Below are 13,420 nucleotides of genomic sequence, written 5' to 3' on the forward strand. Positions count from 1 at the left end.
GCGCTCAACGGGAGGGCCGCCGTTTTACATTTAAGCCTCCCGCTGCACAAAGAGGTTACTCTCCACTTGGAAAGTTGGAGCGACGCGCCACGCGTGCTCTTTTAGCTGTCGACTTTCACAGTACGTCGTACCTGAAAGCACTTTATAAGGCTTTGGAAGTGACCCGGGATTTTGGCGTTAATCAAGCCACCCACATAAACAATGAATGGGACTGACACTTGTAGCGATGTGCTCGAGCATGACCATAAGTATTTTTGTCCCATTCATGCATACCATTAGGACTTGAATTTTTTTTTTAAGCTGTTGAAGTGAGCCAAGTTTTAAAAAGCTCTTTACAAATTGAGTTTCTCGGCTTAGGAGTAGGTACGATCATTTTTTTCGTAAATATTTGTGTCCTTTATTATTTTCATACAAATTCTATCCTGTTTGAATTTGGCTTTGCAAAAACAGTCTTGACTAGGGTCAAGCAATTAAAACTAAAAGCTAATTTTGATTTAATTTGTGGTCAACATGCATGTTGGGGGGGGAAGAAAAAAAAAAGCTACTTCAAAAAAAGATTTGAAACACCCCCACCCTGGCCTCCCGCCACCTTTGGAGTACCCTGAGCACTGATGTGTGCTGTCTTGATGGCTGGCCTCACTCTCTTTTTGTCTTTTGCATGACAATCAATCAGCCAAGTCCATGGACCGTCACAGGACAATGCCGCTCCACTTGGGTTTGATGTCTTCTTAAGCTATTGAGTAAAGTCTCCCTCTCGGCTCGCCCTGCATTATAGTTGTTTAAAAACAAGCAGGAAAAGATGATTCAAAGCTATTGATCAGGCAAAGTGTTTCAAAATATATTCATATCATAAAAAGATTCAATAGATTGCAGTGAGATTGGATGGATGAACTGATAGATGAAGATAGAGAGTAGACGTGACGTCATATGGCATGAAGTGGTTTGGAGTGGAGACTTGCAGGCTGAGCATCTCATCTCAGACCTGCAGAGTGAAACTGCAGTCTGGTGTTTGCTTCATATGAGTGTGTGCGTGCGGGAGGGGGGGTGGGGGGGGGGGGGATATGTGGGTGTGGGTCGAAATCAAAGGGCCGAGACGTATTGTTTCAATGTGAAAAGGAGCTAATGGCCGACCATCGCAACTCGGGATCTGCAATCCACAGGGTGCCCCCGGGGCCGGGTTGGTACAATGGCGCCCCCACCTCCTCCGCTCCTTCCCCGCGGCGCGTCTTCCTGCCGCAATCTGCGGCCAACGACGCGCGCCAGGGGGAGCGCATCTGTGCGCACAGGGGCCCGGGTCGTGAGGGCCGCTCGGTGGGGGAGAAGCAACGCACCCCCCACCGCAGATCCCGAGTAAGAATAAGTTCCCCCGAATGCTCCTGTTGTATTTATGCTGCAAGATCACGCATTTGTGAGTGGGAAAGAAACTATTATTCACAAAGCGCTTTGTTAATCCTCAGAAAATGACTACAAATGAAATGGGAACTAAATCACCATGAAGTGCAGTTTAAAAAAAAAAAACTGAATTAAAAACAAATGCTTAAATCCAAATAATGCTGTTACCTTAAACTGTAACATGCATGAAATAAAAATATGGAAAGAAAAGAGTAAATCCACAAACAATTCCGAATGACAATAAATTGCTATTTATTTTATGAAGCTTGATAAACAAAAGCTCTAATGACGTGTATTTTAATATCAAAGCCATTTTGTGAAATACTCAACAATCATTAGAATCCATGTGTGACACATACTTAGCATTGTAGATGCGTTTTCATTAAAACACACAAGTTTAGACTTTTTTTTTTACAGTTGCTGCAGGTTAAGTGGGACCACGCCCACCAAGAGGTTGCAGGGAGGGAGGGGGGCGTGACCAAGGTCATTGACAAATTCACCTTCAGCTGTGCGTAATTGTGCCCAGCAGCCAATGAGCGTCGAGGCCGAAGATCTACAACTTTGGCAAAACGTGCTCGGACCAGCCCCTAACGCACATTCGAACTTTCTCGCAGTGGCCGGAGCTGATGACCCAAAAAGCGGCCTTTATGGACTAGTCTGCTTTCCTCCTTTTCGCGGTTATGTTGGCCCGGTTGTCCCTCAACTCCCTCGGCATTTTAATTTGACTACTTTTTTGGTGTCGTGACCATTAAGGTAAGTCTATTGAGTGGCAAGATGTCCGAAAGATCCCACAGCCCAAACTCGGAGTACCAAACTCGCCCGTATGACTTCAGCCGGGCTTGCACGCAGATTTTGGGCCAAGAGGGCCTCGGGTGTTCGTCCTTCCACCAGCTCACCTTACCAGAAGCGGGCGTGCTTTACAAGCAACCCACCTACGGTGGGCTACCGTCGGCCGCCGCGCAGAGCTTCTTCCCCTTCCCGTCGATGGGGGCTGGCGACTACCGGGCCTCTGAGCTCCAGGCTGGAGACTTCGGCCAGCCCAAGTCTTGGTATCCGTTAGCTGCCCCGGAGTACACCGGGCAGGTACCCGGTGTAACTGCGGCCACGCAGCCCACCAGCCTGAGCCCCCCCATAGCCGAAACCCGGGAGCATATCAAGCTCCCCGAGATCAAGACGGAGAAAGACACCGGGGAAGACTACTCTGGTGAAGTGAAGGTCCAACAGTACCCGCCGGCTTCCGCCGCTATGCCCCACGGAGTTTTCTACTCGAACCCCTGGAATCCATCCTTCTGGCCGGGTATCAGTCACCTAACGCCGCCAGGCAGCGGAGGAAGCAGCAACCAGAATCCCTCAACGTCTTCCGCGTCGTCGCCATCCATGTCCCCGTCACCGCCCAGTAACGGCATGCCGGCGAACGCCTTCTTCGGAGTCAACCCCGGCCAGGGAGCCCCCGGGCCTCAGGGCCAGAACCCGGCCTCGTCAACACGAAGCAGCGGATCGTCCAGCGGCGGTTGTAGTGACTCAGAAGAGGTAAGCTGCTCAACGAATGACTACATTAAACATGAATGTGCATTAAAAATAATAATTTCACACTATATTATAGGAAAACCTATCCACTGAAGAATTGGAACAGTTTGCCAAAGAACTGAAACACAAACGCATCACTTTGGGTTTCACGCAGGCTGATGTTGGCCTTGCATTGGGCAACCTTTACGGTAAGTTGATTTCTATATTCAACCCATGCAATTGTATTTTTAAAAGAAATTAAAATGTGTCTTTCTGTTGTAGGTAAGGCAAAACGATTGATCAAATCTTCTTCAGGTGGTCAATGGCCTTGGATCCCACTTCAGAATTACTCATTTCTTACTCATATTTGAATTCACAATGATACATTTTGAAAGTGGGGTCCATTCTTACTGCTTTTTAAGCAGCTTACACTGTAGTACCAAAACTGACCTATAAGTGGCGGTGTGGTGCCACAGTGCATTGAGACAGTAGAAGATGCTAAAGCGAAGCAATCACTTTTCTGTACTAACTACGTAATTGTAAACTCTTCTGTTTTGCTGGATTTACCATTATCAACGTGTATGGTTTAAATATTTGGATTGTCAAGGCGGGAAAAACAGGAATAGATATTCACCATATTTCACAATCGTCAAGCTGATTAGCATAAACCGCTCATTAGGCCTAATTGTTGGTATGTGTGTTATCCTGCTTAAGTCGTGTCTTTTTATTTGGGGGGTGGTGGTTGTACAACCCCAGGTAAGATGTTCAGCCAGACGACAATTTGCCGCTTCGAGGCCCTCCAGTTGAGCTTCAAGAACATGTGCAAGCTGAAGCCCCTCCTCCAGAGATGGTTGAACGAGGCCGAAACGTCGGAAAATCCCCAGGATGTAAGTTCTCTCGCTCTCTTTCCACATCTGCCGTCTACTTTACAAGACAACAGAAACTCATACGATGGGGGGTTGTCACCATGGGCTGATGTCCCATTGAGAGCCTCAATGAAAGCCCCCCCCCCCCCTTCCCTCCTTGCTGCTATTGTGACCGCCCCCGTAAAGCCTCCTGAACCTTGACCTTGTCCGAAGGCCTTCCAGGTACCACTGTGATGCAAAGTGTCGATGTTCTCATTCAGATGTACAAGATCGAGCGGGTGTTTGTGGACACCAGGAAGCGGAAGAGAAGGACAAGCCTGGAAGGAGCCGTCCGTTCAGCTCTGGAGTCTTATTTCGTCAAGTGTCCCAAACCCAACACTCAAGAAATTACGCACATCTCTGACGATTTGGGTCTGGAGAGAGATGTAAGTGATTTGTTTACCCCCTTATTATCATTCCACCCTAAATATTAATTTTTTTTTGGCAGGTGGTCCGCGTGTGGTTCTGCAACCGGAGACAGAAGGGCAAACGGCTGGCCCTGCCCACGGACGAAGATTGCGACGGGCAGTTCTACGAGCAGAGCCCTTCGCCCCTCAACACGACCGCCTCCCCCATAGGCGGCGGCGGCCAGGGCTACCCTCCGCCGTCCGGCTACCTCGGAGCCCCGCCGCCCACGCTTTACATGCCGCTTCATCGGCCCGACGTCCTGAAGCAATCGCTGCACCCCGGACTGCTGGGTCAGCTGAGCGGGTAGAAGCGCCACGGATCAACCCCGCTCTGTCCAAAGATGATATGACTGATCACTCCGCGCCAACAACTTGAAGTGTTTTGCTAATGCATGTTAAGTTATTCAGTAGGCCGGATTACCAAAGTGCATTTGAGGCAAGGCAGCTTTTAGTTTTTTGTCGTGCAGATGATTTTTTTTTTGGTTGTTTTTAACTCCTAGTTAAGTCATTTAACAGTATTTGAGCGGAGCTGTTGTTCAAGTCGTGTTCCACTTTTTTTTGGATTTAGATGTTTCGATGTCAAGAGAATGGTGGGGGGGGGGGGAACTATTTCGTCGCTTCATAACGAAAACAATGTCATTCTGTAAAAAGTGCCTTTCGAACAAGTTATTTTTGATTCTTTTAAGAGTTGTTTGGAAAAGTAATGGTTGACTACTAAGAGATTGAATGCAATATTTTGATAACAAAATGGTCCTTGCTGCTAATGTTCTCTGCTTTAATTGCACATTTTCAACATTTCATCAGGTGGAAGTCTCTTCTATATTTTTGACAGTCAAGTGTTGAAATGTTTTATATCTATCCTTCTCCACCACCACTGTTGGTTTAAGAAAATGATTGAATACATCCTTTAAGAATAATTTAACTTGTATGTGTGTAAAATATTGACCTGCCACAATAAGCATTAACATCAGTAAACAATTTTACATAACTTGGATATGAAATATATCACGCAAATAGATCATTTGGACTCATCAATGTATTTTCAAACCAAATTATTATTTTTTTTTCATCCCTGTAAGTTTTTTTGTAACTGTTAACACTGCCGTCGATTTGTTTGTATATGCAAGACTTTGTTCTGTTCTGTTTAGATCAAATATGAGATGTCATTTAATTTTGATGCCAGTTTTAAAATTTTTGATTTTTTTTTTTTTTATACATTGTCTGACATTTCCATATGTAATACATGCATATACACAATTTACATTTACTTTCTCCATGGGTCCAAAGCACATTTATTAAACACTCAATACAATGTGAAAGCTGCAAGCAAGTCTAAAGTTTATTAACAGAATAACATTAAGGGCTGTAAGCAGCACAAAATTAATGAAAATATACAACCATCAAAAAATGCTTTTACATATTGAAAGCATTGAATGGGAAAACGTTTTTGGATGGTTGTAATTCCCCCATTGACCGCCAGATGGTGGCACACTTGGTCTTTCATTAAATTGGAAAGAAAAAGTGAAAACAGGAAGTTAACTAATTCAGTTCTGCAAATCTGAGCACTGAATGTCAAATCTGCTTCCATCCTGTTTTTAAGTCGACAAAAAGCAATATTTGTCAGTTAATTTGATCGTGGACATCTTGTACATTGTACATGTTACGTTTGCTAGTTTGGAAACGCAGAGGGGATAGATATGTGCATTGCTCTTACGCTCTCTCAACTTTTTGTGTAGCATTGTTGCTATCATTTCAAATGTCAAATATACCCATTTGTCAGCTAGCTTGAATCATTTTGCAGGTATTTCAACATGTTTAGTGATTCTCTCCAAAATGTATACAGGTAGGTATGGTTAAAAATAAGAAAAACACACTTGCTTACGTAACATCCCAACTTTGCTGGGTGTGTTTAAAATTCACCGGATTTAAATAGTAGCTCAATGTGCAATTTCTTTACGTTGTGTAACCATTAGCATGATTCCATGCAGCCAGGTCAGTGTAAACTTTGTTGGGAGGCAAATGGTTGTAGCAGATCCTGCACAATCTCTCGCTCCACTTAACAATGTTCTTCACTCTCCACTTCTTCTTCCACTGAAAATACTCGCTGTAGCGCTTCTGGTCCCCCGCCAATTTGAGCAGATACTCGGCCAGCTCTTTAACAGATGCAAATTCGTCAACGTGGATGAAGGAATGAGGCGGAGCCAGGTCTCTGTAATCTTGTACCGGCGCTCCCAGAACAACGGGAACCGCTCCCGACAGGTAAGCGTTCCTCCACAGCTTCTCTGTGATGTAATCTTTGGCCTCAGAATTCTCAAAGGCCAAATAGAAGTAGCAGCGAGAGATGGTGGGCAGGAGTGCTTCTGAGGTGAGGGGAGTCTTTGTCCAACGTCCGTAGATCTTCACAGGAACGATGGCGCTGAATTCTTTGAATATTTGGCTTCTTCTGAAGTGACTTCTGTAGTTGCTCACCACCCAACACGCCAGAAAGCTTTTGTTCCGCGCAACGTCCTGCACCGGATTTTCTTCTTCTGCCTCTTTGGCGAGACGCTCTCCATAAGGTATTGTAATATCTGCATCCCTCCTGTAGCTGATAGTCAAATTGAAGATACCTGCAAATTTCTTCAGGTCCCCATTATGAACAGAGGACTCCAGGGAAAGCCAAGCCCACCTCTGGCCCGGCGGTCTGGGAAGATCCAAAGGGAGTTTCTGAGATCCAGCGACCAGCTCAAAGTTGTGGAACACCACCACGTCCGCCGAGGGAAACCACGACCTCTGCTCCACGATTTTGCAGCGCGGAGTGCAATTGTAGCTCGAGCCCACACTCAGCTCATTGCGAACATTGAAGGGTCGGTGCCACATCAGAATGATCAGTTCCCCACGATGATTGGAGTCAAAGATGAATCTCTTGAGCCAGACGTTAAGAAGAGCCAGCGATAAGACGCATAGGAAGGTGAGGATTTGACACTTCCTTCTATTCTGAAAATGAAGAAGTTAAATGAGACGTTTGCCTGTTTGAGGTGGTACCAGAAGATTCCAAAATAAAGGAAATATTTGAACAAAAGGTGGCATACTAAAATAAAAGAAAGGGGTTGAAGAATTGTGCCCTGCGGGACTTCACATCTTTAGGGTTTTTTTTAGTAGTTCTGTAATATTTCCGAATCATGAGGATTTACCAACAGGTTGCGCCCCAGAGCCCCCATCACATGAACGTCTGTCTGTCTGCTCAGAGATCCTGAAGAAACACACAATTTGGGTCTGGGTTAATTTGATGTGCAAATATCTTTTTTGCTCTCAAAGAAAGTTAGTGCCATGTAAACTCAAAGATGGGAGGAAATAACATCTAAATGGCTTGCGCAACAGTCTCGCTTTTGTGCAACACTTAAAAAAAAAGAGAGGAACTAGAGTTCTCGTCAAGAAATGCCAAGCATCTATCTTACCGTTGGTCCTTGATGATGTTATGCCTTCTTGTTTTGACTCTTTGTGTTGTTTTCTTGGATGTTTTGTAACATCTCTCACCTGTCACGCCTCGTACCCAGCCGTTCCTCTATGTTGTCTGTTGTCATGGTTTCGCCCGTGTGCTCGCCCCTCCCCTCCTGTGTGCCCCTGATTAGTTTGATTGTGCTCACCTGCCTCTTGTTACCATGTCATGTATATAAGTCCTGTCTGCCCCCCCATGCCCTGTCGGATCTTTGTCTTTCTGTCTTTTTGTTGCTGTTGTCTTGTTGCCGTAATGTCTTCACATCTTTTGTCTCACGTCCCTGTCGGTCAGTCATCTTGTTGGTTTTGGTTAGGAAGTCATGTTAGTTTGTTAAGTCATGTCAGTTTTGCCGAGTCTGTTTATGAGTTCCTCAAATAAACCCTGGTCCAAGCTGCACTTGGTCGCCCTGCTCCATTCCTCAATCTTGACATCACCCACTCTTTGCCAGACTCAGCAACAGCTTCATACTCCAAGCTGTCAGGATCCTGAATTCCCTCCATCCTGTTCTTTTGCGCTATAGTCTGGCTCTCTGCTGTATGCACGCTTGATGGAATGATGGGAAATGAAACTTTGATCTTTTTCTGTGTCTTGGTTTCCAAGCAATTATCACACGTGGACCACAATTTGGACCGAGAAGCAGATATCCCACAAAAGTGATTAATATTATTCTTATTGTTATTATTATTACAAAATATTTCCCGACCATAGAGGCTATGAAGTTGTCAACGTTTCTAAAGTCAGAACAGGATGTGGTGAGAGATTTATGTTGGCAGTGGCACCATTCTCTATCTGTTACCGTTGCAGTTAGGAAATGACCAAGATCACTCAAGATGATTCAATCAAGCGGCAATAGAGATGAGCAAAACACGCAACCTCCCTCCACTCCACTCACCTTACCACGAGCCGAGAGGTGGTCAACGTCCAAGCGCCATCCGTTCCTTAGAGCATCTTTGCATGCTTTGAAAAAGTGCCAGCAGTTTGAAGGAATGGGCGGGGCCTATTTGAACCGCAAGTGTACCGCCTGGCATCCTTCAGCCTCGGATGCCTCCAACCAATGGTGCGTTGATATTACCTGGTGTCTTGCGTATGCTAAAAACTGAGAGGCTTCTGGTGGTTTGTCAAAAAGGGAAATGGCACTTTCGGACAAAAAAGGCGCTGCATACTAAACTGGATGGACGCTAGCCAGTTGTAGTGGATACATATAACCAACTAGTAATAGTTTTCATTCATCCACATCATTTTATTCCCAGTGCATTGATTATGGATTGGAACTGGTCTTAGAACCTCAAGTTTTTTTCACTGCAGTTTTGTCATTGCCAACATTGAATACAGCCAATTTAATTTGCCACCAATTAAGGTAAAGTTGACAAGTCAACAAGTATACCGAAGCTTAGAAAATTCCAATTTAAATATAATAGAGTCATGTTTCTATCTGAGTCACGCTACCTGCTATGCAGGAAGGAAGGCAGTTGGCAAATGTTTGAGATGTGTCAAAATGAGTCACACAGTCTGCAAGTGAAATGTTTCCTTCCCGATTTGGGCAAAAATTCTGAATCAGCATTTACCCCATCGGTCAGGTTATGCTTTTTCTTACCGTGGCCACCGGGGGCACTAAAGGAAGCAAGTGTTCATGTAAATTAGACACCTCGAGGCGGCACATTTAATGGGTGGAAAGTTCCTTTGGATACATTTGTCTGCGAACAATTCAAAAGTGACATTTCCATAATAGGTCTGGCAACACGTCCAGAGTTTTACCCCACCTCTCGTCCAGTCTGCTGAGATTGGCTCCGACTCACCTGCAAAGTTATATGACAAGCATTGTACGAAATGGAGGCCATTGTGACACATTGGCTAAAAACCTTTTTGGGGGAATTTTACACTTTGGTCCTGGATGCTGTTAAGGGTTGTACTACAAACAATTAAAGAAAGTACAGAGTGAGACTTTTGCTGAATATGCTACTAGGTCGAAAGGAGAGAACAAGATTTACAGGTCACACAGGTATCGCTGGGAGGAGCTGTGGATTGTCAGGTGTGGTTTGCCACCCAGCGAATACCAGCAGCTCACAGACGACAGGAAGCGGTAGACACAGGTTGAACGTTACCACCAAAACACTACAAGTGGAGTCACGGTGGTGAGAGCGAGCGACGTCCACTGTGAGTACAACAGTTTGTCAAATCTTGCAAGGATTTTTTGCGGAAGCCACTTTTTCAATATGTTATCCCCCGCAGGAACGAGAAGGGATAAATGGCCCAAAAAAGGGAGGACAGAAACAATGACAATCTCAACATTGAGCTGTTTGTCAAGGTGAGGCCCAGTCATGGGTAGTATTTTCAAATTTTCTCGCTTTCGGTGATGCAAAAAAAAAAAGCGCTAATTGACACATTTATGACATTTTGTTCTGAAAACACAAATATTGCATGAAAAAATTATTCTGGTAGATTCATGGGACCCACCAAATAACATGGTACTTTGGTTTAAAACATAACCTTAAAGAACACAAAATGCTTGACAGCTTGACTTTAATTGTTAAATTGAGTTGTTTTGAAGCAACAACAAACATAATAACTTTATTGCATTTGTTTTTGTCGTAATGTGGGTGTGAAGTCCCTCCACTTGAAATTCCGCACACTTTGGACTCACGACAGCGTGAGCCGAGCCTGCTAAGCAAGATGTAATCACATTTTGGTCAGAAGCCACTTTGAGGCTGGCGTGCCATTTCAAAACTTTTTTTTTTTTTGTTGCTACCTCTGCCAAGGAAAATGTCAAGGCCTGTGATGGTTGCGATTTTATCCCCATGGTTAAGAAATTGTTTCAAGTTGTAAATGTTGAAGGCAAAGGATTAAAAATCATCCTTGTCCAATTTGTTAAAAAAAAAATATATATATTTATTTTTTCAACTTGTTAAAATATTTTTTATGCATTTATATTTTATTAGTGTAATTATTTTCAGGATTTGAATAAAGTCGGATACCCTGTAATTAAAGTAGATTTGTATCAAAATGTGTTTGGGCTCATTCCTAGCACACGCTAATGGTTATGGTTGAAGCAATAAAAATTCATTGAAATGGTGCCAGATTTAAAAAGAAAAAAAAAAAGAAAAAAAAAGCTAATTGTGCTTGCAAGGCAACTCTAGGAATTCTTTGAAACACATTTCATTTATAAGCAATACACTTATTATGCTGCCAACATAAGTGATGCCAGCGCATCTTAATTTATGGCTCGTCAACAAGGCTCTTTATATGTGGTGCCGCTGTGTTAATGGACGGGTGTGATAATTGATTAATCGATGGTTAAGCAGCAGTTGATTGTGTGTAATTGATGACAGGGGTAAGTAAGTGTTTCCTGTGTTGAGATGCCTTTGATTTCATTTGTGGTCTAAATACAATGGATAGAAAAAGTCTACACACCCCTGTTCAAACGCCAGGTGTTTGTGGTATATATATATATATATATATATATAAAAAAAAAAAAAACGAGATCCAGGATGAATCATTTCACATCATAAGGTGAAAAATATGTTTTAATTGATTATCTATGTTCTTCTCCCAGGCCAGCAATGATGCTGAAAGTGTGGGTAACTGTCCTTTCTCTCAGAGACTCTTTATGATTCTCTGGTTAAAAAAGGTCAAATTTCTACTCACCACAGTCGACATGAAAAGGTAAGCAGCATTTAAAAAAAAAAAAAAAAAAAAAGCAATGTCTGACTCACCATACTTTCTGTTCTCGGCACAATTCCGTACTGATGTTTTGGTCCATAAATGGACAAATAGATTCAGATCAGTTCGAAAAGGTATTCAAACAATCCTCTCATGAGTTCACCACAAAAAAATGTACACTTAATATTATGCAAGGTTCACTTGTTGAATAAGTATCGTCTGGCTAGAAAAGAAATCTAAGGAGAAGAAGTCATCGTACGTTGCATAACAGAATTTCATTCATTCCTCCTCAGCAAGTTGACGCACAACAATGAAGGAACAAACGACACAGTAGATAGATAGCAAACTATTCAAACAACACAAGCAATTAACTTGATCATAATTGTTCCGTTGATAGAGCCCCAGATGTGTTGAAAGAATTAGCTCCGGGCTCTCAGCCTCCATTCCTGGTCTTCAACGATGACGTCAAAACAGACGTGAATAAGATTGAGGAGTTCCTGGAGGAGAAATTAGCGCCACCAAAGTGAGACGACCGCATCTCGCCCGGCCATAACGCCTCCGTAACAGTTAATTGGATTTCTCATTTAACCTTCCGATGGCAGGTATCCCAAATTGTGCTGTCGATACAAGGAGTCCCTGTCGGCCGGAGAAGACATCTTTCGGAAATTCTCAGCGTATATTAAGAATCCCATCCCTGGATTAAATGACAGTAAGATAAACGATAATTGTATTTGTCTTCCATGATCTGAAAATGTATTTTATTTTAGTTGCGGGGCATCATCAGGAATTATGGGGTTGCTTTAGTGGTGGCCCAAATTAGTTGTTTTATTTCCCTCAAATTCCAAAAATACGCTTCCATAGTAATAATGATAATCATAATTGTAAAAAATATAATAGGTAAATAATCTGACTTCTTGCATCACTCTTTTTTTAATAGCAGCCACCAGATGACAGTGTAGACTCGGAGGGTGGAGCGTCATCTGTATTTTTTTGTTTCAGTGTTACAGAAGAACTTCCTATCAACCCTGGTGAAGCTCAACATGTACTTGGAGACGCCGCTGCCTCATGAGTTGGACCAGAACCCGTACGCTACAGAATCCACACGTCCCTACCTGGATGGAGACTCGCTCACTTTGGCTGACTGCAACCTGCTTCCCAAACTCAACATTGTCAAGGTGAGACATTGAAAAAGAGATTTGATTTGATGGGATTTACATCGATTTTGTTCAACTCCACCAGGTGGTGTGCAGGGTGTACCGCGATTTTGACATCCCTGCCGAACTAAAAGGCCTCAAACGTTACCTGGACAACGCCTACAAAAGGGAGGAGTTTTGTATGAGTTGCCCAAAGGATGTAGAGATCCTCTTTGCGTACCAATCTGTGGCCAAGTATCTCAATAAATAGAAGAATAAACAAAGAGGGCGTTCCAAAAGTTTATCGACACTTCCTTTTCTAAGTTTTCCTTTCAGGTATCATTGAAGAGGCATTCACAAAAAAGCCAGTGAAATGGAAACATAAGGAAGTGTAGAATGTCTTTCGGGACACCCTCTGTGGCAGATGATGGTTAGAATTTCTCTTCAAAATTCACAGAGCTACTTTTAAAATGTCTTATGTACGTGCTGCATTGACTATTAAATCCTATGGTGTTATTTCTGTGGCGTCCTTTGAAAGAGCACAGAAGCACTCCTTTAGCCACAGAATATTGATGTCCTGTGCCAGTGTGCAATCACGTATTATTTGTAAATGGATCTACAGTATGTATTAGGGATTCACTCAATGTAAAAACTGCAATGAAGGAATAATATTTTATTAGAAATCTCATAAGCTTCACTCATGTTTCATTGTAACATTGGTTTTGATCTGATAGCATCTTTTTCTCAACATGTTTGTACATATTAGAGAGAAAGCAATACCTCCTATATATAAGACTGTTATTACTTTGAGCAGTAATTGCTTATATATGTATTCTGTTGTCTCCATTCCTCACAATTTCCTGTCCCTAGAAATAAAATGTAAGAAAAAAGTGAATAAAACAAGTTCTTGATTGATTTTTTTCCCCCCTCACCTCACCTTGT

The 13,420-nt window shown here is 43.1% G+C and overlaps 3 protein-coding genes across 7 annotated transcripts; 2 read left to right on the forward strand and 1 right to left on the reverse strand.

The window, feature by feature from the left end:
- The first annotated feature begins 1,916 nt into the window (after positions 1-1,916).
- Positions 1,917-5,538, forward strand: pou5f3 (POU domain, class 5, transcription factor 3). Its single transcript, XM_085926303.1, has 5 exons — positions 1,917-2,922; positions 2,996-3,107; positions 3,655-3,785; positions 4,025-4,189; positions 4,252-5,538. Exons 1-5 carry the CDS (start codon positions 2,167-2,169, stop codon positions 4,516-4,518), a joined length of 1,431 nt encoding a protein of 476 aa, XP_085782429.1. The 5' UTR covers positions 1,917-2,166; the 3' UTR covers positions 4,519-5,538.
- Positions 5,486-8,783, reverse strand: fut7 (fucosyltransferase 7 (alpha (1,3) fucosyltransferase)). 5 transcript variants are annotated; one of them, XM_085926306.1, is made up of 3 exons: positions 8,586-8,783; positions 7,384-7,442; positions 5,486-7,186 (listed from the first exon to the last, which is right to left on the reverse strand). In XM_085926306.1, the coding sequence occupies exons 2-3, from the start codon at positions 7,408-7,410 to the stop codon at positions 6,164-6,166; spliced, it is 1,050 nt and encodes a 349-aa protein (XP_085782432.1). In that variant the 5' UTR covers positions 7,411-7,442; positions 8,586-8,783; the 3' UTR covers positions 5,486-6,163. The 5 variants fall into 5 exon arrangements, with proteins under 5 accessions (XP_085782432.1, XP_085782433.1, XP_085782431.1 ...); XM_085926307.1 differs by having other exon boundaries at positions 5,486-7,181; positions 8,581-8,783; XM_085926305.1 differs by having other exon boundaries at positions 8,581-8,783.
- A 928-nt stretch (positions 8,784-9,711) lies between these two features.
- On the forward strand, positions 9,712-13,393 carry clic3 (CLIC family member 3). The gene is made up of 7 exons (XM_085926786.1): positions 9,712-9,842; positions 9,918-9,993; positions 11,239-11,348; positions 11,743-11,868; positions 11,948-12,054; positions 12,345-12,520; positions 12,585-13,393. Exons 2-7 carry the CDS (start codon positions 9,934-9,936, stop codon positions 12,747-12,749), a joined length of 744 nt encoding a protein of 247 aa, XP_085782912.1. The 5' UTR covers positions 9,712-9,842; positions 9,918-9,933; the 3' UTR covers positions 12,750-13,393.
- Positions 13,394-13,420: the final 27 nt, after the last annotated feature.

The sequence above is a fragment of the Syngnathus leptorhynchus genome, chromosome 12 (genome assembly GCF_054491065.1).
Source record: "Syngnathus leptorhynchus isolate UIUO chromosome 12, UIUO_Slep, whole genome shotgun sequence".
Taxonomy (NCBI): Eukaryota; Metazoa; Chordata; class Actinopteri; order Syngnathiformes; family Syngnathidae; genus Syngnathus; species Syngnathus leptorhynchus.

What these genes read in the sequence shown, in the direction of transcription:
- pou5f3 (XM_085926303.1), top strand. Translation starts at nt 2,167, where the DNA reads ATGTCCGAAAGATCCCACAGCCCAAACTCGGAGTACCAAACTCGCCCG. An exon ending in CGTCGGAAAATCCCCAGGAT is followed by an intron (nt 3,786 to 4,024) that starts GTAAGTTCTCTC and finishes GTTCTCATTCAG; the next exon opens with ATGTACAAGATCGAGCGGGT. An exon ending in ATTTGGGTCTGGAGAGAGAT is followed by an intron (nt 4,190 to 4,251) that starts GTAAGTGATTTG and finishes TTTTTTTGGCAG; the next exon opens with GTGGTCCGCGTGTGGTTCTG.
- clic3 (XM_085926786.1), top strand. Translation starts at nt 9,934, where the DNA reads ATGGCCCAAAAAAGGGAGGACAGAAACAATGACAATCTCAACATTGAG. An exon ending in CATCCCTGGATTAAATGACA is followed by an intron (nt 12,055 to 12,344) that starts GTAAGATAAACG and finishes TTTTTGTTTCAG; the next exon opens with TGTTACAGAAGAACTTCCTA. An exon ending in CCAAACTCAACATTGTCAAG is followed by an intron (nt 12,521 to 12,584) that starts GTGAGACATTGA and finishes CAACTCCACCAG; the next exon opens with GTGGTGTGCAGGGTGTACCG.
- fut7 (XM_085926306.1), bottom strand. Translation starts at nt 7,410, where the DNA reads ATGGGGGCTCTGGGGCGCAACCTGTTG. An exon ending in CTCTGGGGCGCAACCTGTTG is followed by an intron (nt 7,187 to 7,383) that starts GTAAATCCTCAT and finishes CTTCATTTTCAG; the next exon opens with AATAGAAGGAAGTGTCAAAT.